The 23,358-nt window shown below is 39.3% G+C and overlaps 1 protein-coding gene across 7 annotated transcripts in view; it reads right to left on the reverse strand.

Moving 5' to 3' along the window:
- The window catches only part of OPA1 (OPA1 mitochondrial dynamin like GTPase), an 85,340-nt gene that overhangs the window by 39,080 nt on the left and 22,902 nt on the right, over positions 1 to 23,358 (reverse strand). For 6 of the 7 annotated variants that reach the window (XM_073359012.1, XM_073359008.1, XM_073359013.1 and 3 more), the window contains 16 exons: positions 22,666 to 22,719; positions 20,555 to 20,659; positions 19,329 to 19,415; positions 18,409 to 18,522; positions 16,153 to 16,233; positions 15,113 to 15,187; positions 14,811 to 14,882; positions 14,616 to 14,715; positions 13,772 to 13,902; positions 13,005 to 13,077; positions 12,840 to 12,912; positions 12,239 to 12,354; positions 6,183 to 6,247; positions 5,384 to 5,460; positions 2,653 to 2,818; positions 1,772 to 1,924 (listed from right to left, as the gene is read on the reverse strand). In XM_073359012.1, the coding sequence (XP_073215113.1) occupies positions 1,772 to 1,924; positions 2,653 to 2,818; positions 5,384 to 5,460; positions 6,183 to 6,247; positions 12,239 to 12,354; positions 12,840 to 12,912; positions 13,005 to 13,077; positions 13,772 to 13,902; positions 14,616 to 14,715; positions 14,811 to 14,882; positions 15,113 to 15,187; positions 16,153 to 16,233; positions 18,409 to 18,522; positions 19,329 to 19,415; positions 20,555 to 20,659; positions 22,666 to 22,719 (1,542 nt within the window). The remainder of the gene's footprint in view (positions 1 to 1,771; positions 1,925 to 2,652; positions 2,819 to 5,383; positions 5,461 to 6,182; positions 6,248 to 12,238; positions 12,355 to 12,839; positions 12,913 to 13,004; positions 13,078 to 13,771; positions 13,903 to 14,615; positions 14,716 to 14,810; positions 14,883 to 15,112; positions 15,188 to 16,152; positions 16,234 to 18,408; positions 18,523 to 19,328; positions 19,416 to 20,554; positions 20,660 to 22,665; positions 22,720 to 23,358) is intronic. The other variant, XM_073359014.1, reaches the window with a different exon arrangement.

Below are 23,358 nucleotides of genomic sequence, written 5' to 3' on the forward strand. Positions count from 1 at the left end.
TATTTTATCATTTTTCTGTGTGAGTTCATTCAAGAACACAGTGATTGTCTGATTTTGCCCATAGAGTTTATTGGGGCATTGAGTGCACTGGATGAGGTACCCCACATGCTGTAATAGGCATGTGTAGGATCCATGGATCTTGAAAGGTGTGTTGAGGGGGGTGTTGATCATTGTAGCAGTGGAAACATGTCTGTAGGTTTTGCATCTGTTGTTCTGGCAGGGTTTGCTGCCACTTTGAATTGGTGTGTCCTAGTCTGTGGGGAGCTTGCTTCTGATGATGAGCTTGGAGAGGCCGGGGAGTTGTTTGAAGGCCAGAAGAGGAGGTTCAAGAAAGATTTCTTTCAGGATGGGATCCCAATCGAGTATGGGTTGTAGTTGTTTGATGATACCCTGTATGGGTTCCAGTGAGGGGTGGTTGGGGACAACTACAGGTGTGAGGTTAGAGGGTGTTTTATTTCTGTATTGAAGCAGGTTCTCTCAGGGTATTTGAGTGGACCATTCCATGATGTGATCTACTTCTCTGGTGAAGTGTCCTTGTTTGGTGAAGGTAGTTTTGAGTGAGTTAAGGTGTATATGCCAGACTTTCTCCTCTGAGCATCTTCTGTGATATCTGGGTGCCTGGCTATAGATAACCAATTTCTTGCTGTGTTTGAAGTGGTTACTGTATCTATGAAAGTAGGTGTCAGGTTTCAGAGTGGTAGCCGTGATAGTCTGTATCAGCAAAAACAATGAGGAGTCCTTGTGGCACCATAGGGACTAACAAATTTATATGGGCATAAGCTTCCGTGGGCTAAAACCCACTTCATCAGATGCCTGGAGTGAAAAATACAGTAAGCAGTATACATATACACAGCACATGAAAAGATGGGAGTTGCCTTACCAAGGGGGGGTGGGGTCAGTGCTAATAAGGCCAATTCAATTAAGGTGAAAGTGGCCTATTTTCAACAGTTGACAAGAAGGGGTGAATATCAAGAGAGGGAAAATTACTTTTGTAGTGCTAACAAGGCCAATGCAATCAAGGTGGTATCTGATGAAGTGGGTTTTAGCCCACAAAAGCTTATGCCCATATAAATTTGTTAGTCCCTGTGGTGGTGCCACAAGGACTGCTTGTTGTTTTTTGTGAAGGTAGGTGTGGAGATCTGTGGGTTTCTTATTAGTTGTCTGTAGGGTTGCATTATTGAGGCTGATCAGACAACTATATACAAGAAACCCACGGATCAGCTTGTCTCTCTCACCATCAGAAGTTGGTCCAATAAAAGATATTACCTGATCCACCTTGTCTCTCTAGTATCCTGGGACCAACATGGCTACAACACTGCATACAATGTCAAGAATGTCAACAAGGAATCCCACTGGAGCATGGAACCAGCCTACCAGAGGCACAGGTAAATGCTATGACTTTACTACATTTCTAGGCTTTATATTATCAATTCATTTTATTTGTGGATGTGATTTTCAGGCTGTGGTCCATGGGCAAAGAAAAAACCTCTGAGAACCAAACAGTGAGATTATTGGGTACTGGGAAGGTAAGCTGGTCCACGAAAGGTAATAAAGAATAAAATAAAATAAAATTAAATAAAATAATAAACCAAAGAACCACTGATTCAGATCATGACATTCAAAAGCAGAGATTGATACATTTCCTAGGACTTCTTCTAACACTATTAGGGATTTAACAAAAAAAATGCAAGCAAAATGAACATTCATCTTAAATCAAATGATTTCAAAGGCAACTTGTTTGGCAGCCGCAAGAACAAATACCACTCTGTACCAGGCTGTCTTCTGCTCTCTCATTCCACTTGTGTCGTTTAATACTTTCTTCTTTGACAGCTTGTTTCAGTTTATCAAAGATGTCATCATGCTCTTTTCCTTTCTTTTCTGTCATGAAGTGAGAAAATTCTTCCTGCAGAGTCTCCCATGCTACCTAGAAAATTAACAAGAGAAAGGTTTCAGAGTAACAGCCGTGTTAGTCTGTATTCGCAAAAAGAAAGTGAGTGAAAGTGAGCTGTAGCTCACGAAAGCTTATGCTCAAATAAATTGGTTAGTCTCTAAGGTGCCATAAGTACTCCTTTTCTTTTAACAAGAGAAAGTTACCTTCTGAAGCAGTCCATTACTTTGAACAGCTGTATGTATTACAGTCACTAACATAATCTTACAAATATGCAGACAGCAATACTCACTCACCAAGAAACGGAAGATATTAGAATTCAGTGATTTGCTTTTGTGGCTCACATATAAAAGAAATTAACACTAAACTTTGCTCACTGAGCAGCAACAACAGATGAACACAAAGGGGAATTCTTCTGCTGGGAGGAGGGGAAATATGGATATAGTTAGCTTCTAGCTTTTTGCCACTTAAGAGCGATTTTTATTGGAAAACATTTAGTGAGACAGCCAAATAACACTGCCAGTGGTTTTTGTGGCGCACACCCCTGGAAGACAATAGCTCGCCAATCTCCGGTGACTGGCTGCAATGGTCAGGAGCATGGACATCCGGAATCGGAAGAACTGCTCCTCTACTGTCATTTACTTATAACACCTAACCTTCTTTTTAACAGGCTTCCAACAGAAAAATAAAGAGCTGTAAATATGAAAGCAAGGAGATATTTTTATTTATAAAACTAAAATGCATTCAGCTAATTAAGTTCTAACCTCTACTGCTTTATTAGGCAGTTGTTTGTCAGTCCACTGCTTCAGCTTGATGTCCACAGTGGTGTTAAATGTCCCTGAATTCGTAGCTTGTGCTGCTGGCAGGTAGATGTTCTCAATCACATGAGTAGATACTCTTTCCCACAATGTTTTCTGAAGAATCTCCTCCCTAAATTGAAAGGTATAACATGTGATAACTTCCAGTCCGTAGAGTTCTAATCCATATGGCCAGTACTTTAACAGACTGACAAAACAGATGCCTTCTTGTACTTTCATTATTCCTAACACCAACCCCCAAACCATGAACTTCTCCCTACTTTCATTCTGCTGAATGAACAAAGATGGTATCTGGAATTTTTACGCATAATTCATAGGCTTGTTGACTGATGAAACTAGCTGAGAATTCCAACCTACAAGTCCATCTCATCATGAGTATATGTCAAAGTTCACCTGTCAAATTAGCTTCTCATGTCGCTATGGAGCTAACAACCATTTCTCCTATTTGTGTTGCAGTACAGACGTTAATATACAATCAAATAAAATATAGGCTTTATTAGTGATGATTCAACCCCCAAATTAATTTTTTTAAAATATGGTTTTAAAACATTTCAGAGAGACACGGTGGGTGAGGTAATATGTTTTATTGGATCAACTTCTGCTGATGAGAAGGACAAACTTTCAAGTGTACTCAGAGCTCATATTCAGCTCCTCACTGACCTTTTCTCTCTAATATCTTCGAACCAACACAGCTACAATGATACCGTATTAAAATGTTTTGGAAGATTTAACATTATATGAGCTAAAGAGGGCAGAGTTGTCATTAAAATATTCAGGACACAGCAGTCTCATGGCCAGCTGACATGCCGACTCAGGAGGAATGACTGAGGAACTTCTCAGAAGTGTCACTTCAGCTCCTTCCATCTCACTAGCATAATGACAAGTCAAATCTTTGCTTCACTGTTATTAAATATCCCTATTCTCCCCAAGCTGTGGTAACTTCAAAACTGTCTGCCTGCCAAGTCAATATAGACGGGGCTGAAGTCACTCAATTCTTTAAAGCTGGAAAAGGCTTTTAAATAGGTTTTCAAAGCTTATAAAACTATTCATAGGAACCTAAAAAGAACAAGTATTTAAGAACCAGGAAAGAATTCTGGAAAATTTACCATCAGTAAATAAAAATTATTATTGCCTCTGGCAAAAATGTTGGTTTCCTTAAAAGCTTTTGTTCAAAACAAGGTAATTGCTTCATCATTCACACAACCTCATTTATTTGAGCAACACCACTACCACTACTGAGAGTGATGATATTGCATGATACTTTTGCTTAGGCCCGTGCTGGAACCACCAGGTCTGGCGTTTGTTCCTTAAGATAAGCCACAGAGTGGGGCAGGATCTTGTGACTATGAGCGAATGCAATCTCAAGATCTTCCTTATTGTCATGCCAGTTTCATCAGATCAACAAATCAACCCTACCCAGGACATAATGGAAATTTTTAATGTATGACAGAAAAACGTGGAGTCCTCAGCAACTTGTCACTATCACGTCAGATGCACTGATCGCTTGATGCATATCATTCTGAACTCAATGGCTCACACAAGGATATTTTTATGGCCCAGGTTTCAAGTTTCCCTATCATCTATAGCGCACACACACGTGATACACTGGGTCAAACAGAGGAGCTAAGTGATGGGTTAGATTACCCAAGGAATGCACTGAACTCTGAAACCGCAGGCCAGAATATGAACTCAGAAAAATCTTTTGCACAGAAAACATTCATGGGCCTAGATGTGTTTTAAGGGAATTCTTTTCTTTAATGAACTGGAATCTTAGCATTGGCCCAGATTCTAAACTGTGACCAAGCTGCAGTTCAAGAGGTAAAAGGTGCAAAAGTGGCTGAAGCTAGAATGTACGAATGTTTGGGATATGCTCTTTTTCACCTGGCTACACCAGTCTTACTGGGACAGGACATGGATAGAATGTAGCACAGTGACTCTATGCTAGCCAAGGAGTCCTCTGTGTAGAAGGAATCCTCAAAGGGACTGTGAACAGAGTGCTAGGTATGAAACCCTGAGTCAGCACTCTGTTCGCAGCAGCTCCAATCTGCTATGCCTGATTGGAGCTGCTGTGAACGGAGTGCTGACTCAGGGTTTCATACCTAGCACTCTGTCACAGGGACCATTAAGCCAACTTTAGGGCCTAGAAGTATCTCGTCTTTCAACGCTCAAATCTCTGATTCTCAAAGAAGATACAGAACTTAATATTGTCAAGGTTGCGCATATGCGCACACACACACGTGTTATCTCAGCATATATGGTGGTAACCCAAACCAGGAAGATTAAGGGATTACAAAAATTCATCTTTAATGAGAACATGACCAATTGTTGAGTCATTATCAAAGTTTAAAAGCATCCTTGCTTTGCATGTTCATGTTCACTCCTGGAACTGTCGAGTGTGTGTTATATCAATTCTTCCTGAGGTGGCAGGAAAATGTACTATATTGACCAGGGACTACAAGCAAGTTTAGTGATCTAGAATAAGAAACATGTTATGGTGGAAAGGTGGACAAAGGAAATCACTCAATACCCAATTAGGCAATAATTACCCAATTAGGCAATAATAATCCTTTTTTATTTTAAATCTAAACAAAAATCTGTAAGATAAACAAAAAAAACCCTCATCTGTTTTTGGAAGAGGAACATGTAGCATAAATTTGAAACTAAATAGTTACTGTACCAGTGCTTTGGTGTGACCTGGCTCAAACTTATAACCTCATCAAGGATTTCATTCTTCGCTTTTTCGAACAGTTCATTCTATGCAAAAGATAAGCATGAAAGTCAGTGAAGACTCTGTGATGACGACTTTATCTTGAATATGCCTGGACTGTAACTTTCTATGCAAGGCAAGGGAATACTTTTTCATGGCTTGTAAACCTAAAACGAAACCTTCCAGTTGTGTTCTGGCCAGCGTTTATGCTCGTACCATGCTATCCTAGTGTATCATGCTATGCTCTTCTGCACAGCTGCTCCATTCCTGTGAGCAAGCTGGGTATTAAAATATCCAAGAACTTTTACAAAGAACTCAAAGAAAAAGATCATTATATCAATATCCTGTCTTCCTACAAGGACAGGGAAGACAGGAAGAGTTGACAGAACAATAATCTACATGATTACAAAGCAACATCGTTCCTTGTTATTTTGACGAGTAGAGCAACTCTGTATCGATTATAGGATTTTAACAGCACTGCAGCTATTTGAAAACTGAGACTTATGTTTTGTGAAACTCAAATGACTGAATTTTTGAAGTGACTGATTTCATATCACATAAGGCCTGATTCTTATTTACACAGTTCTGGTAGCTGAAAGAGGCCTTAAAAGTGATGTAAATGTCAATTATGCCATCTTTAAGGTCCCTTTACAATGCCAGAGTGCAGCAAAGGAGCCACAGTACAAATGAGAATAAGACTCATAATTTCTAACCCATAATCTTAATAAACATTTTCTAACATATCAAGTAAACGTGTAATGGAATTTACCCGGTCAAGCTCTCGCAACCGGGGGTAGTTGTTCTTCCACTCAGTCTCAAGATTAAAACGTGTTGCTATAGAACGAAAAAGAAGAATCAGAGACATACATTTATTAAGACTCCTTTATAATCTGTTCAGAATGCCTGGCTATTCTAAGGACTCACCTGTTCTTTAAATTCCCATGAAGCTTACTTGTGAGAAATCAATCTTGCATTTGACATTTCAAGTAAACCAAGTGACTGAGAAAAATCATATATTTTATTCTTCAGGCAAATTTGAAAGGCCATAACAGAAAGGGAATAAATTTTGGCATTTTTGACCATAAAGCTCTTTAGTGACCAATGGTTACATGATGACAACTCACAATTCCATCATCCAAAGCTGTGCTAAGATTTGTCCTTCACTTCCATGCTTTAATGTTAAGCAAACGCATTTCTCTGAAACTTTACATTTAGCAAATGATTTCTCTGTGGCTTTAACTATCATTTCATAATTACTCAATCCATTTAAAAAAAGTTACTAATTGCAACAGTTATGGAACATGAAAAAAAGGAAAAAGCACAAGATCAAAACGTAAGTTTCACAATAACGTACAGTTTCATAATTTTTCTTTCTGCCCATCATTTATGATTCAGATTATCTAAAGAAGCTTATTAACATTTCAAAATGTATGTTGTAAGATCTTATTTTCAACAGGAGCTATTAAACAGTACTGTTTTTAACTCTCAGCTGTTGGTACTGCTTTCTTATCTTCTATTCTATTCCCTAGCTAAAGAGTCAATCGAACTCTCATTAAAGTCCAGGAAAAGTCTCCCACCAACTTCAATGGCAATAGGATCAGATCCTAACACGGGGTGAAATTCACTCCAACAGAGGGCAAGCACAAGACCCTAAACCCCACCAAAGTGCTTAACGAAGGTTTTCCAGTCTAGTCATTCCCCCCTTTTCACCCCTGCCCCAACTAGGCAAGCATTGGACTTTCAACAGAACTAAAATGAACATCACAGTAGCAGCTGTTTGTGCATTGGCTACTTATGGTAGCCCAGCTTTGGGAAGAGAGTTTTACAGTGAACTGCTGGCACAGAGTCAGCACAATATTGCCCAGAACTACTAACAGGCATTGTTGGTTTGAATCTACCAGTGTTTGAGGGGACTATTCTATAAATGCCTAAATATTTATCATTGGGGCAGACTGCCAGACAGGAACAATTTGAAGGTAGGTAAAATATAAGGCTTAAACTATCTAGTGTCTGTCTAACCAAAGACATTCAAAGTTCCTCAGCCAATCCACTGTCTGCTCCGACTCACTGCAGAAAAATATTTCCTTTAAAATGTACCCCACTTACTGCTATCACAGAAGGAAATTAACCAACACTTAACACTCAGTTACAGCTTGATTTAATATCTTCTAAACAAATGTCACCCGTTTCAAAAATGGAATTGTAACATGTAGCCAATTCGTTCACGTTATCATCCATTTACTTGAGTGCCACCTACTATCATTTTGTCAGATTCAGCTTGGGTGTGTAACTCACTCACAGAATTTTTACCAGTATGGGATGCTTATGCAGTTACATCCTCAGACCTGGCTCCACTCAAATATGCTTCACTTTTGCAGTTTACTGGCAAATTAGCTATACAAGTGTCCACTCCAGAAAAGCGATCAATGGTCCAGAAAGTTCTGCAAGCCCATAGCAAACTTTAACCATATGCTCAGGAAAACCATCATGCCGAGTTCTTGGCTAACAAAGGAGCTTGAAGTGGGATTCTATGGGAAGAACTCAAGAAAACAGATCCCATAGCAAGCCCAGATCTGGTCCCAGTAGGCACAGCAAAGGAACAACTTAGCACAGAAGAATAGCATAGACGTTCCAGATTTCAAAGCTTTGCAGAGAAAGGATCAAGAAATAGTGAAGGTAATTAGGCAGCTGTCTAAGTCAGATGACAAACAAGGAACCTGGACTTCATTGACACAGAGTTCCCCATATAAAAGGCATGAATTAGAATTGTACATAGATGGACTGTTGATGTACCTTGAAGAGCATTTCCCAGTGTGGGCTGTACCATTTCAGCTGCACAGGGAAACAATCTACCTGGTGCAAGACACACAATCAAGAGGAAACCCAGGGGTATACAAAAGCATGCAGCAACTTACCTCCATAGGTTGGTGGTCAGGCATGAGGATGGATATGCAACAGTACTGTGAGAAATGTTTGGTTTGTGCACAGAAATAATCCTACCCTCACAAAAAGAAATGTTCCCTTAAGATCTCAAAATGTATGAGAGTCCTTGGCAAGCTTTGCAAATTGATTTTGTGGGACCCTTATCAAAAACTCAAAGAGAAAACCAATATTTTCTTGTTATTATTGTCCAGTTCTCTAAATGAGTGGAAGAATTTCCTTTAAAAGCAAATACTGCTTTAACTCTGGGCAAAAATCTTGGTAGAACACGTCTTCTCTCGTTGGGGACTCCCCACTCAGATAGAGTCAGACAGTGGAAAACATTTTACTGGGCAGGTGTTCTAAAGATGTTGACAAAAATTGCACATGCCATACAGGCCCCAATCATCAGGGATGGCAGTGCAAACAAACTACACCATCAAACTAATGCTGCGGAAGCTGGTAGATGCTTATGGATGCAATTGGGATACCCTGATTCCACTCATTTTACTGGCACTCAGGGCAACTCCAGCTGCCTCCACAGATCATACACCCTTTGAGGTGGTGAGTGGGGGAACTACGTGAATGCCTGAGGAATGTTGTGGAATACCAGTAGCACACAGTTAGAAGAGGTTAAACGGGAAACCTATATGCAAGCATTACAGAATCATCTTAATCAGATTCACTTGCAGGTAGCTATTAAATTGGGAAAGTATAAACGGAAGGCAAAAGCCTATTTTGATAAAGAACAAAGAGAGAACGCTTGGGAAATTGGAGATCAGGTTATGCTCCTACCGTGTGCTGTACTGAAACACAATATATGTAACTGATGGACTGGGCCACCCTATATCGTGGATAGACTCAGTTCCTCTGTATACAGAATTAGGTTCAAACAGGAAAAAAGAAAAGTAGATAAATTCTATCATGTCAGTCAATTAAAGTTGTACCTGAAAAGAGAGATTTCTCCATAGGCAGAGGAACCAGAGATGCTGAGCACAAAAGAGGAAGTGCAGGACCAGAGAGAGCCATCCCAGTAACAGGGAAAAGAAATTGTATGTCGTAACACTGATTCTGTGTTCATGCCTTTACACTGCACTGCTGACAGAGCAACAGACCATTCCAGCACAGCAAGAAATAAGAATAGTTGAGGCAAATCAGGCTCTATAGGCAAGACTCAGACTTGCCTATAGAGGCTCCGGATGCAATGATAACAGTGACCTGGACACGACAATGAATAAGCCAATATCAAGGATTGAAGGGAAGAACACCACGTATTTCAAATAAAGTTTTCTTTGAATGGGATTGTCAACCAGCATAGCAACAATTTATAACTAAGTCTTGGAATAAAACACTATTTACTGCATGGACTAACAGCACAACTTTGAAAACACATAAGATACAGATTCATGTCAGGTCTGCACAGATTAGGGTTACGGCTAGGATTAAAGGATAAGTGAAAGTTCGTATTGTGGGAAGATTTTCCATTTGAGGTCTAAAAACTTGGAAGGTACGTGCATTATTTTCCAAAAAACATAGTCAAACACTTCTTCCAACCACTCAAACAAGTTTTATTGAAAAGTTAAAGGAGCAATAGGTGAGAGACTTTTTCTTGCACATAACATAGAAAAAAATGAGCAAATGCCTTTTGTAGATTGGAAAATAATCTCTCCCTTAATTAGGTAATAAGGAGCGGAGGAAGAAGATGTAAAACATATGTTACAACTGGAGGTAAATCTTCAACAATAAGTGATAGAATCCCATATGGATTATGGAAAAACAAATGTCAAAGCTCAGTAAAAGATGGATCATTGACCATATATAACCTAGATTATGAAAATGAAGGGGAATATGAAGCTGTATCCAAATTAAGTAGAAATACAGGCAATAGTAGTGGAAAAGGATTATAATTTGCAGGACCATGGAGAAAGTCCCGTTTTACATGAAGGCCCTGCTAGTGGTCTCATTGCTATGCCTCTACCATGGGTATTAATCAATCAAGTACAATTTATGCATATCCCTTTTGTGTTACATTTATCAAATTGGCAACTGAGTGAATTCAGTCATTTTAAGGACACACAGGTTGCATCTTTCTTTTCAGCTCTCCTTGCGGCTAAAGTTGCTACTTATCAAATTGTCCACTGTAGAGGTTGTCCAAACCTGAGAGATGCCAGTTCTTTTAAATAAAAAGGAACACAAGACCTGACCGTTATAACTGTATAGGAGGAAAATTTGGACTGTTCAGAAAAAGAAAAAGAATCAACTTCTAATTTGGAACATTCAGAATCGAACAGTAAGGCCTCTCCAAAAGCCATGGTAACAAATGTAAAAACCCTAGATGGCACTGCGAAGATGACAGGGCCAAGAAAAAGGGAGATCCAGCTGTAGCACATGCAGCATGTTTAGAAACGCCAGTAAAACTGTTTCAGTTAGAGGATGAGGTTTAGTTAGGATTTTACAGTTAACTGTGGGTGGAGCTTTGTGGAACACATGACCACCAGAATTTCGAGAAGGGGAAAGATCATTCAAAGGCACTGTACATCTGTTAGAGTGATGACATTTGTTTCAAAACAAACATTTAGACTCCTAGCTAACACAGTATGAATTTGGCTCAGCCATTACCCCTTTAGATTTCCACCTTCCTCAGATTCCTAGGGCAGTGGAGACTGAGCTGGGTTTCCTGAAGCTTTCTTGTGTGGAGGCCAGGGGTTTCTCACCACACCTGACTTATCACAGCCCAGCGTGGTGTCAGGCTGTGCCAAAGGTTGCTCCTCTGGCTCTAAGGAGCCCTCTTAGGGTATGTGTACACTGCAGCTGACAGTGAGACTCCCAAGCTTGAGCAGACGGGTTTGCGCTAGAGAGGCTCAAGCGAGCATGCTAAAAAAGCAGTATGGATGTTGTGACTTGGGCTGAAGTTCAGCCTCTTAAGCTGAGGGAGTTGGGTGAGCTTGAGATACACAGCTCCAGGCCAAGTTGCAATGACCTCACTGCTATTTTTAGCAGGCTAGCTCAAGTCTGTCTACCTGGGTTGGGAGGCTCGCTGCCAGCTGCAATGCAGACAGACCACTATTGGCCGGGAAGGACAGAGATCCTGTTCTTAGCTGAGCTGGGCCATTTAATCTCTCCTCCTACTGCGCCAAGGTTTTCCCTCCTATCCCTCCATTAACAAGGGCAGGGCATATATTCTTCTCGGGTAAATTGTTTTGGCATTTCATTGCTGAAGGTATGATGTCGAGATGTTAACACTCCATTGTGCTCTCTTTTCTGTTCAGGTCAAGCCGGAACTGTGGTCAGGTTTCCACCGGTTCCACTACCTCATGTCACGTCTTTGAAGCAGATGCAAGGTTTGGAGGCAGATACGTTTTTTTGGCCATTTGGCCTGGGACAGTCAATGTAGAAATAGGATGTCTCCCAGCACTGTGAGATTCATCAAAAGGCTCACCGGCAGAGAACACTTGGACTCTGTCCCACGTAGCAGCGTGGCTTGGTGCAAGACACATGTCCAGTCGTGGGTGGGTTTGATAGGGTCTTTTGCCAGGAAGCTATTTTAAGCTTTAGATCTGCCAATCAGAATGAGGGGAGGCTCATGTTCTGGCCAAGCAGCTATGTTCATTTCTCTCCTTCACATATTTACATTCTTGTTGTTTATTTAATAAAGTTGGGACCTTTGTGCCACGAACTATCCTTCACTTGAGATCCCCCAGGCAACATGACATGGCAATTTCTTATTAATGATTACATACAAGGAGTTATGGAGAGATGTGCTGGCCAGAGGATGACAAACCCTAGAATTACAGATCATTCACAGAGCCGTGCAATGGAAACTTGCAAAGTTCCTGGACACATTATGGCTAACTAGCCAATACTATGAGGCTTTGCCTTCAAGGGTATTAAATTAAACAATATTACCTTTAAAAGCATCTGCTTGCTGCTCCACCGACTCTCTCACCATCTTCCAAAAGCAATCTGACACAGCAAGACTCAGGTTCCTCGTTGTCACCTGGTGTGCCTTCAGCATACATGTCCTGTAAAGAAAGGGATACATATGTACATAGCAGTCTTTTTAAATGGTCTTTTCAGGGCTGTTATTCCCAGAATAAATCTTTGCTTTCTATGCTGAAGAACAATTTAACATGACAACATGCAGCATCCTAAAACATTGACTCTCTCCACAAAATATCCAGTGCACAGAATTGTATTTGGAGTTCTCCTTGAATTATGAGGAAAAAAACATGTACCCTGTAACCCCGGAGGGAAAGTTTGGGATTTCAATGTCTAAGCAACATGAATCATATTTCTTTTCTCAGATAAAGTGTAAGTTTGCTAAGTTAGCAGAATCTCTTCACTTCACTGAAAGTGGGCCGCCCAAAGCTTTGAGGATTAGCAGACATTGCAACGTATACACAGTGCTTTCACACTAAAAGTCTGTAAACAACGTTAAGCTCTGGGAATGTATGCTAGCATTTATTGATGAGATTCACTTTAATATAAAGTATAAATAGCAACATACTTCAACAGTTTTGAATTTTGAAAAAATTCCTCTTCATACTCTTTAATAGATTCGATACTTTCACTGCTGTTTCCTAGAGAAAGGAGAGAGTGCCACAACAATTCCATTTAGACATTGATTCTGTATCAACAAACAAAAAAGAACCAGACATAGAACTCTGATTACCTTTTCCTGTAACGACTGCAAAGTAACCCAAAGCCTTCATTGGGAAGAGTTTACCTTCAATGATTTGTTGTATCTATGCAAATAAGTACAAAAAATATGTTGATCTTGTATCCATTCTCTCATTTCATTAATGCAATATTAAAATGTCTCAAACAACATATAAAGATAGATTATGCAGGACTAACTCTTTCTTAGGAGATTACACAGAGGTTTTACTGCACTCTGAAAATTGTAGTTAAAGGAAAGACACAAATACAGGAAAAACTTAATACCAAAATGCACAGTACATAGCTAGAAGATGGAAAGCCACTTGAAATTTAATGTTGACTGGACTGCAGGTTTTTACAACAATTAGACTTACATAAACCTATTACTAATAAATGTTTTGACTATCTTGGATATTACTTAAAATAATAATAATTATAACTGCAAGTTAGTTAGCATTTTACTCCCATATATCAAAAAGCACTTTACAAAGGAAGGTAAATATCATTATAGCTATTTTACAGATGGGGAAAATAAGGCACAGAGTTGAAATTACTTAACCAATGTCATATAGCAGAAATCAGTAAAAGCAAAAACCTGCACAGATTAAAAATAATAAAACCCTCATCCTGGATGCCCTAACAGACATCTTTTCCTTCTTTTCTTTTCAAAACCTTCCCAAAAAGTTAGATGCACTTTCATGTTTGTATTTGCACCACAATTTTCTGCACAACTGTCCCTCTACATGCTGTGGCCTTAGAACAGAAGGCTTATATAGTCACCCTGTTTGGGCTGGACACGTTTTTCTCAGCAAGGTCCACCTTAGTCAAAACAAAGATTGTCCTTTTCCCGTGAGGATCCATTTGGCTGACTAAATCAGTGACAATGCTGCGTTCTGCATCCACCGACCCATCTGAAAAGATTTTTAAAGATGCCATTTCAAGACCTTTGGTAGGATAGACAGCACTCGAACTCTGACTATTCAGTGGGCACTACAGTTAATTTTTAGCAAATTGTTTAAGTTAAAAATATTAATGATAGCATGCCCCTCAGTATTTAGCTTTCGGCACAAGCAGTGCGAATTTGCGTATGTTCTTTGCATCAGAAAATTATTGTCCCCTGGTGACTAACGATAGAAATAAGTTTCCACTAAAACTAAAATACACCTAGACGTTAAACTATTCACCAAAATTTTGTTTGAAAAAAGTACATGACACAATTCTCAGTATAAAGATCTCTCTACCGTGGTCTCTTAGCTTAGGAACACTGTTTTGGGGAAATCTTGCCTTTAAATAGTACTACCACGGTCTTGGTTATATTTTAAAAGTAATAAAATTGTAAGCTTTTTTTGTATTAGTGGCAAAAGGGCCAAACAATGCCATGAATTTAAGAAAAAAAGAAAGACATCACAGAGTGTACTGTGGGGCCCACAGTGCAAATTCCCACAATATTTCAGATGACCTACCTAGAGAACATTTCCTAAAACTGCACCAAGAAATTAAGAACTGACTTCTGTTCAGGGTCATTTTTCTAGAAATCTAGACGAAAGATCTAAAGAATACACTGCAAGGTTTTAATTAGCACAAGCAAATGCCATTTTGATTATTGTCTAGCGTCCTAATTTACCTTGAATACAAAGGATGATGGCATTCGGGTTCTGCATATAGGCCTTGCTGATGCTAAAGATAGTATCCTTAGTATCTGGAGCCATACCTGACGTCACAGTCTTTAAAAAAAATAGAATATATTTAAAAAAAGAGAGATGGAATGAAAGATTGTTTCCTTTGGTAAGAGTGTATTAACTGACTGCTCTGTACTTACACTAATGACACCAGGCAAATCTACCAACACCATTCTCTGCAGACCAGGACCTTTCACATTTAAGGAGATGGTCTGTAAAACAAAGCTGGAATGAAACTTTTCACCATGGGGTATGACTTTTTTTTTTTAAAAAAGAGGTCAGATGACCAAGATGCCTGACAGCAGAACCATTTTTATGGTATAAATACATTTCTTTATACAGTACAAGATCTTGAAATAGCTACAAACTGATTGGACATAGCCTCATAATTGATGGGACAAGTACAAATGAGACTCTGCATGAAATGAATGGGGAGCCTTACCTCAGCACTGACAGTGCATCCTTCTTTCACACTCTTCCTCATTCGGATCTCTATCTCATTTCTCAAGGCTGCAAGCTGTTTTGACACAAAGATATCAGATGATATTAATCATTTGGCTCTAGACTGTTCTCAATGGTAGCAGATGACAGAACGAGGAGTAATGGTCTTAAGTTGCAGGGGGGGAGGTTTAGATTGGATATTAGGAAAAACTTTTTCACTATGAGGGTGGTGAAACACTGGAATGCGTTACCTAGGGAGGTGGTAGAATCTCCTTCCTTAGAGGTTTTTAAGGTCAGGCTTGACAAAGCCCTGGCTGGGATGATTTAACTGGGAATTGGTCCTGCTTCGAGCAGGGGGTTGGACTAGATGACCTTCTGGGGTCCCTTCCAACCCTCATATTCTATGATTCTATGGGCAAATATTACTTGAATACTCAATAACAGACACCAACATTGGCAAACAAGATGACTTAGCAGCTAGGTAACACCTTTTATCCAAAGGTCATTGTTACAATCATTGACTAGGCCTCAATACACACAGGAGAAGCAGATAAGAGAATATCAATTTTATAATTTGGTTAACTGAAGCACAGAAAGGTTTACTGATTTGCCCAAGGACTCTCAAAACTCAGTAGCGTACCCGGGAGCAGGAGTTGTTACACTCAGTCTCCTGCTCTAACTATTATGCCCACTTCATTGCCATTCAGCTCTAGGTAGCAAGGACACTGAAACATAGTGTAACATTTAACAAAGTTCCAGAGTAGCAGCCATGTTAGTCTGTATTCACAAAAAGAAAAGGAGTACTTGTGGCACCTTAGAGACTAACCAATTTATTTGAGCACAAGCTTTCGTTATGGTCAAATAAATTGGTTAGTCTCTAAGGTGCCACAAGTACTCCTTTTCATTTTACAAAGTACCCCTCTTTGCTCAACAGTCTTCTAATCCCTATACTCAGTGGGCAACAGCCAGTATAGACATCTATTTTTTCAAACAAAAATGTGATCAAGATTACATTCATCTCAAGACATTTCTTGTACTTACATCCTCTTCCTTGGTCAGATCAAACTCCCGAGAGCTGTCTTTGAACAAAGCCACATGGTGGGGACCTTCACTAAGTGTTACCTAATATTTAGGATGAGGAGATGTGTAACTAATAAAATCTTAATAGCCAAGATTTACAAGAAAGAAACCCTTCCCCAAAACAAACAAAATAAGGGTTTTAAACATTTACCATCATTATTCAAAGGAATGTACTACCTAAGAAAGGTGCTTGGTTGACAGCTCTCTAAATGGAAATCCTTTAGACATTCTTCGAATTTGCTAAAGCTATGATTTTGGCACGGAGTTCATGGCAATCATGAATCTGAATAAAGTCCGTGACAAGCCCATCCCACGGCGGCAGCTCCTGTCTTGTGGGGCTGGGCCTGGTATAAGCACCAGCAATGGGGGAACCAAAGGGCTATCCTCTTCCCTGACTTTTTAAAACGTGGCTGGGAGGGAGCATGCCATGGTCCAGCCCTACAGGCTGGTGCCCACTCTGCTTTATGTCATGTGCAATGTGCCAACTGGGACGCACTCTGCATCGTGCCGCATGATGGTGGCCAAGTCTTTACCTGCCAAAACCAAGGCGGCAGCAACTCTGGGCACAGGGGACCAGTCGGGTCCACGAAGCTGGACAAATCCATCATCCAAGGGCCTCGGGCTAGCCAGCAGGGATGGTAAGGTAAAGAGAGTGGGGGAGAGAGGGATGGTGAGGGGGAAGGGGAATCAGGAGCTTCAGGAAGGTTGGACCTGTGTGAGGGGGTACAGCAGGCGCTGGGGGCAGAGCGTCAGGCTGGTGGGGTCATTCTGGAGCCCCCAGATGGAGATGGAGGGGCGCTGTGACTGTGTATGTCAGCTCACAATGCCTGGACCGGGGAGATGGGCCCAGCCCTGTGGGACAGGAACTGCAGCTGCAGGGTCAGTGAGGGGTGAGTTCTCTCTCCAACCTCCCTGCCTCTCCCAGGCCTCATCTTTCAGCACCCCCACTATATAATCCACAGTCATTTCCACCCACCCTAAACAGTACACGTTTTTGGTGTCAGTTCTTTTCTTTTGTAACCAACCATACTACCAACAACAAAAGTTACTGTTTAAATTATTTTTGGAGAGGAGGAAAGCATTAATGTAATATTTCTTAGTAGCAACAAGGATTAAAACATCATTTTTGATAAATCTGATTCAGTTTGTTTGAAAAAGGGGAAAAATTATTGCTTTTCCTTGTTAAAGGCAGCAGGTAAAAATACATTATTTGGTGACCTTTCTGTGCCTTTTAGTTTTCTTCCTGCATCTCTACTGCGCCATTCACTAAAAATTTCTGTGCCAAAATTGTAGGCTTGGGAATGGACAATGAGTGTACAAGCTTTCAGTTCTGTGTCTCAGCCATGATTGCACTGACTACCTCTAGGACTAAGAGGCTAGTTCAGTCTCTGTGCTCATTCAACCAGCAGGTGTCTCTGGTGTGAGTGCTGATAAGTGTTAACACCCGTCTGTTGGTCTCCGAGCCAGTTCCTAACAGTCAGATGGGAGTTATTTTCATATTAGTGGCATTTCACCCAAAAGCAGATAGTTAAAAGTATTATTTATTTATTTTTTCCATCTGCACAATCAGTTTCTAATAACTTTTTATCTTCAGCAAGTTTGGTAAGAAGATAGCTATGCATTTAAAATATTCCATAAGCAAAAAAGGACCTTGCCTACCTAAAATGCACAGGCACACAACTGATTTTCACCTTCACTGATGTCATAGGAGCTCTCTGCACAATAATAATACAACTAATAACAACACTTAGCTCTGATATAGCACTTTTCATCAGTATATCGCAAAGCGCTTCACAATCTTTTCAATGCATTTCTCCTCACAACACCCCGCGAGTTAGGGAAATATTATTAATCAAAATGGAGGATGAGGCAGAATTAATGTGAACAGACATAAGCAGCACATATTTATGTATTATTCCTCATTTAAAAATTGAAGCCCCCATTCTTCAAATACGTCTAGGCATAGTGTTTACTTAGTGTGAGTAACCCCAATCGAAATCCATGGGACCATTCACATTAGTAACTGCTACACCCTGATAGTAAGTACTGGTAGGATTTAGCCCATTAGTAGAAACAATGCAACAGCACATTTATGCTTTTAAATGCTTTTAAAATAATCAGATATTCAAACAAAGATAACTTAGCTTAGATTAAGTGAATGTATAGTACTTGGATACTTTACAATATTTTGAATACCGTTAGGATACTGTTTCTTACCTTAACAGGAGAACGTGTCATCATTTCCCCAGACCCTCGAGGAAATATCCGGGCTTGTGCAATCATTTCCAGCACACTGGTTTTTCCTGCACTCTGATCTCCAACCACTACAACCTTAAATGAAAGTATTATGTATTAAATGAAAGTCACTGGCTTTTCATAATTAAGGCAGTTTCTTCAGTAGGACAGCTTAGTTAAACAATACACTGTAGCAACCAATTGAGAACATATATTAGAACTGGTTACTTTGATTAGTTTTGACAACAAATAATGAATTCCTTAATAGATAAACAACTGATTTTATTCATGCAAAAGTTTTTCCACTTGGGCCATTTAAAACTAGAGATAGGGCAAAGTAACAGTGTCTGGATCTGGATCAGGCTTTGTCTATGGTTCAAGGCCAGTTCGGGGTATAGTTCAACGGTGATGAAGCCACATGATCTGTTCTCACAAGATTTTGGTCACATATGAATTGGAAAGTTAGCCTTTTTCAATCTGGATCTGAATTAGTACCAAACTGCAGTGGGATGTATGGATGCAGAAATTCAAAACCAAAAACTCAAAACCAAAACCAGCACCCAGCATTCAAAAGGGTTCATATTCAAGGCTGCAGGTTGACAAATCATTTAAAAGTGAAATGGACAAAACATTCAGAACTACACTATAGGGAAAAGTCCTGCATTATCAGGCAAATGGACTAACTCTAATTTTTATCATTCTGGGATATATGAAGGTCTTTAGATTAAATATCTAGGCTGTTTTTTCTGCGTGTAAGATTAAAATCACCCCTAACTCTTAATCTGGGGTCTGCAAACCAAAACACGTACAACTTTTTCATGCATGGTATACTATATTACTCACTCCAGGAAGTAACATTTTCACTTAAAGTTACATAACCCTTTAAGACTTCACTGACTTACCCGAGGTAGATGATCTTGGGTATTATAGCTGGCATCATAGTCAGACAGAATGTCTAGAACTTCAGAGTACATATCAATCAAAGATTTCTAAAAAGAATTGAAATACAGGAGTGAAAACTAAACTGGTTAAAAGAGCTAAGACCAAGTGCCAACAGTTTTCATCTTGAGGTCCTATAAGAGAAGATTATTGTGTGCTTACATTCTCATCAAGGTTTGAGCCTTAAACCTTCAGTGCCGCAGCACAGACCACTTCCATTTTAGCTAAAGTATTAACTACAATAACTGGCAGCAGAAGTAGTCTGTTATCCTGTGCAGAAGGATTTCTAGCTTATTGAAACAATGGGGTGCATATACACGTCATGCCCAATTTTACAGACAGCACAGCCGAGTACTTAGGTTTGGCAGATTCTGAAACAGTGTAGTAAAGTGGCTGAATGATGGATTTCCCATATAAGAGATCTAGGTTCAATTTCTAGCTTGTAGAGAGGATTTGCTCGATCACCAGAGTTGCAAATCCAATAACTAATAACCTCAGTCAGTACAAGTGTGACAAACTCATTATCTCCTGGTTCCAAGGAGGAAGATCCGTTTTGTCTGTGCCTCATTTGGAAGTACTCTACATGAGGGAGACTGAAAAGAGGTGGTGCACGCACAGTTTTGATAGAATGCTCAGAGCTTGAGACAGCAAGTGAAGAACAAACTATACTTTGCAAAACACTTGAAAATAGTGATTTTTTTTTTCAACAACTCTTTATTTTGTTAAATCTGCATGGATTTATATGGGGCCATCAAACTACCTCTCTGCCAAGTTTCAAAGTCCCGTTTCAAACCATGGAGGTGCTAGAGAACTGTATACAAACAGCTAGAAGAATATTTTTATAATTAAATTACAATAATGTAGATTTTAGTTACATAATGCTGCACAAACCACAAATCCAACTTTTTAATTTATGTAATCTTCAAGATAGACTTAGTAACTTCAGATCTTGTTATACACATGTAATTACATACAGTTAAAGCACAGTTAGAAATGAGGTTCATTGAAATTGCTTACCCAGTATCCTTAAGTGTAAAGTCCACTCATCAATAGCTAAAAACATTAAGATGCATTTATGATGCTAAAAGACCAATTGCTAAATAAGTATTAATGAAGCACTGTAGCGCTCATGAACTAATTCTGGTCTCACACTTCTGAGGGACTACCATGTAACTATATGATACAGTACCTTTAGATTCCTTTGATGAATGCCCTTGTCATCTTTCTGCAACACCAGCTTTCTTAGTTCTTTGTTTTCCTTCTCTAAGCGCTCAAGAATTCGTTGATATTTCAGCTACAAAACAGTAGCACAAATAGAAAACAGTGTGCACAGATTAGTAAACTTTTCCCTATCTAAGAATTTTATTATATGGAAAAAAACCTCACTCTCCGAACAAGTCCTTCTAAACCACAGAAAATATTTAACCACTGAAAGCTTGTTAAAATCCTACATAACCAAGTGAAAACTATTCAAAAATGACAGATTGAAGAACCAACTTGACTATACCTTTATCGTGAATGAAATGAAAATTTTTAAACAACCAGAAAAACACCTGAAATACATCAAAAGTCAGAGATAGGAGAGAACAAAGAGAGACCTTATTAAAAATGTCCTTTCATTTGATATTCCATTCTTAGTTAATCTAGATATAGAGGATGTAGTAAGAGCCTAAACCAGAAGTTATCAAACTATGGTCCATGAAGGATTTCATGGTGAGGGAAGTAGGGACAGGAATATCATTCACTGATATTTCTTCTACAAATTGTGTACACTTTACAAAAATGCTTTAGACCAGTGGTTTTCAACCTTTTTTCATTTGCAGACCCCTAAAAAATTTCAAATAGAGGTGCAGACCCCTTTGCAAATATCAGACACAGTCTGCAGATCCCTAGGGTCCGTGGACCACAGGTTGAAAACCACCGTTCTATGGTAACGACAACCTTTAACAGACCCCTTAGACACAGTCCATGGACCACTGCATCTGCAGACCACAGGTTGAAAACCACTGCTTTGGACAGTATATTTTTCAGCTATCACAAGCAAAAGGTACCTCCAGCATCAGACTATTTTAGAACTATGGGACTAAGCCAAAATGTTCAAACTTGGAACATCTAAATTCATATTTAAACACCTAAAATGAGCAACCTGAATTTCATAGGTGCTGGGCACCCACAATTCCCATAGATGTCACTAATATATCAGTGGAAGCTGTGGGTGCTCACCATTACCAAGAAAAAGATCCTTATATTCAGTGTCTACATGTGGATTTAGAAGCCTGCTTTAGGTCCATAATTGAACATTGTGGCCCCACTGCCCATCACAGTTTCTAGAACAACTGTTCCAATTCACTCCAGGCTGACATGAAAGGCAGACTATTTTAAATTGGTACAGCTCAAGGGGGAAAAAGTTTTAGAAGTTGTAAAGTGTCAGGTGTTTGAGCTTTTTTCAAGCCTTTATAGTTTAAAAAAAAAATTTAAAAGGGCTGGTCATCTGAAAAAGGTGGAAAATTGAAGCGCTCTGCCAGTAGTTGTCAGCATGGCTCAAGGTTGTAAGATAGTTTCCTGAGCACTTCTATTGGCTTCAGATTGCTAAAGTCTATCGATAAATGGACAAAAATATCCCAAGGAAAACATTCTGTAACTTTGCCATTAGCAGCTGTTCACACTGCAAAGATATCACAACACCTCTTATAAAAATGGCTTTAAATGGGAGGGAAATGGTTACTGATTGGTGTAAACCTGTCTGGTAAGAGAACCACATATTCTAATTGTGCCTATGCCAACAATGCAACTCTTCTTCTGGAAGAAATGGAAACACCGGTTCTTGTGAATTCTACTGTGACTATAAACAGACTAGCATACCACCTTCTGTGGTTTTTAATATTACAGAACTTTCTCTTGTTCCACACTCAGATCCCTGGTGCTTGACTCTCTAATGCATTTTAAGAGCTTTGTGTCTCTCCTAGAAATGTGATTTCATGGATTAAGAGATTAAAATGTCATCTTTTTATGTATAATCCCATTTCCTTTCTATAACAAAAGTATGCCAGCTAAGCAAACACTAAAAAATCAAGACAAATCAACAAAGCTCTAAAATAAAAGAAGGTAAATCTAACACATTGTCCAATTCAGGATAGAGTATCAATTGTAGTGTAGAAGCATCTGATCCAGGCATAATCTTTAAAAAATTCCTTCAATTTCTGCAAGATGTCATATTTGAGGTGCATTTTTGTTCAGTCAATTTGAGTTTTGCACATATGGTCCTCTGAATTTTGGTTCCTTGTTACCTGGACTACGTACCTGAGTGTGCAGAAGTTCTTCTTGAAGCTGATCAATCTTCTCTTTGTCAGAGACCTACAACATTAAGAAACATAATCATGGTCATTGCTTGGTTATACAACACATATGTTTAGTTTATCCTCAGTGTGCAACTGAATCCCAAACCAGAAGCTTTATTAAACATAAAATAACTGATTAAGCATGCATTTCCAGTCAAATCGAGTTCTTAAATCAAATCATCATTTGGCATTTAAAGTGGCTAAAGGTTCCGCCAAAAGCAGAAACATTCTATAAAATGAAGTCTAAATCTTTGTGCAAGCCAGTAGAAAAATTAACACCTTCAGGACCAGATACTGAGAAATCAGGCTTAATGATCAATAAAATTCAGTAGCTTCCTCAGAGAATTTCTCCCCCACCAAGGGATTGATAAAGTCAGGTGGCCGAATTGTCTGGGCCTAAATATTTATTTGTTTAATTAGTACGCCACTTTGAAGATGCAAACACAAACTTGTATCGATTTGGTTCAACACCACTCCCCGCTAGGTATGCCAATACATAAAATCTTTCTAAACTATCAGCATCCTCTAGATTGTGCAGTGCATTCTTGCCAGGTGTTTATATTTAAGATTTATAAATGCCAGAGGTTAGGGATCACATTCTTTGTGTCTTGTACACAACTGAGCCAAATTATGTAGCCAAATTCTAAAAGGAACA

Source organism: Lepidochelys kempii, chromosome 9 (assembly GCF_965140265.1).
Source record: "Lepidochelys kempii isolate rLepKem1 chromosome 9, rLepKem1.hap2, whole genome shotgun sequence".
NCBI classification, from domain to species: Eukaryota; Metazoa; Chordata; order Testudines; family Cheloniidae; genus Lepidochelys; species Lepidochelys kempii.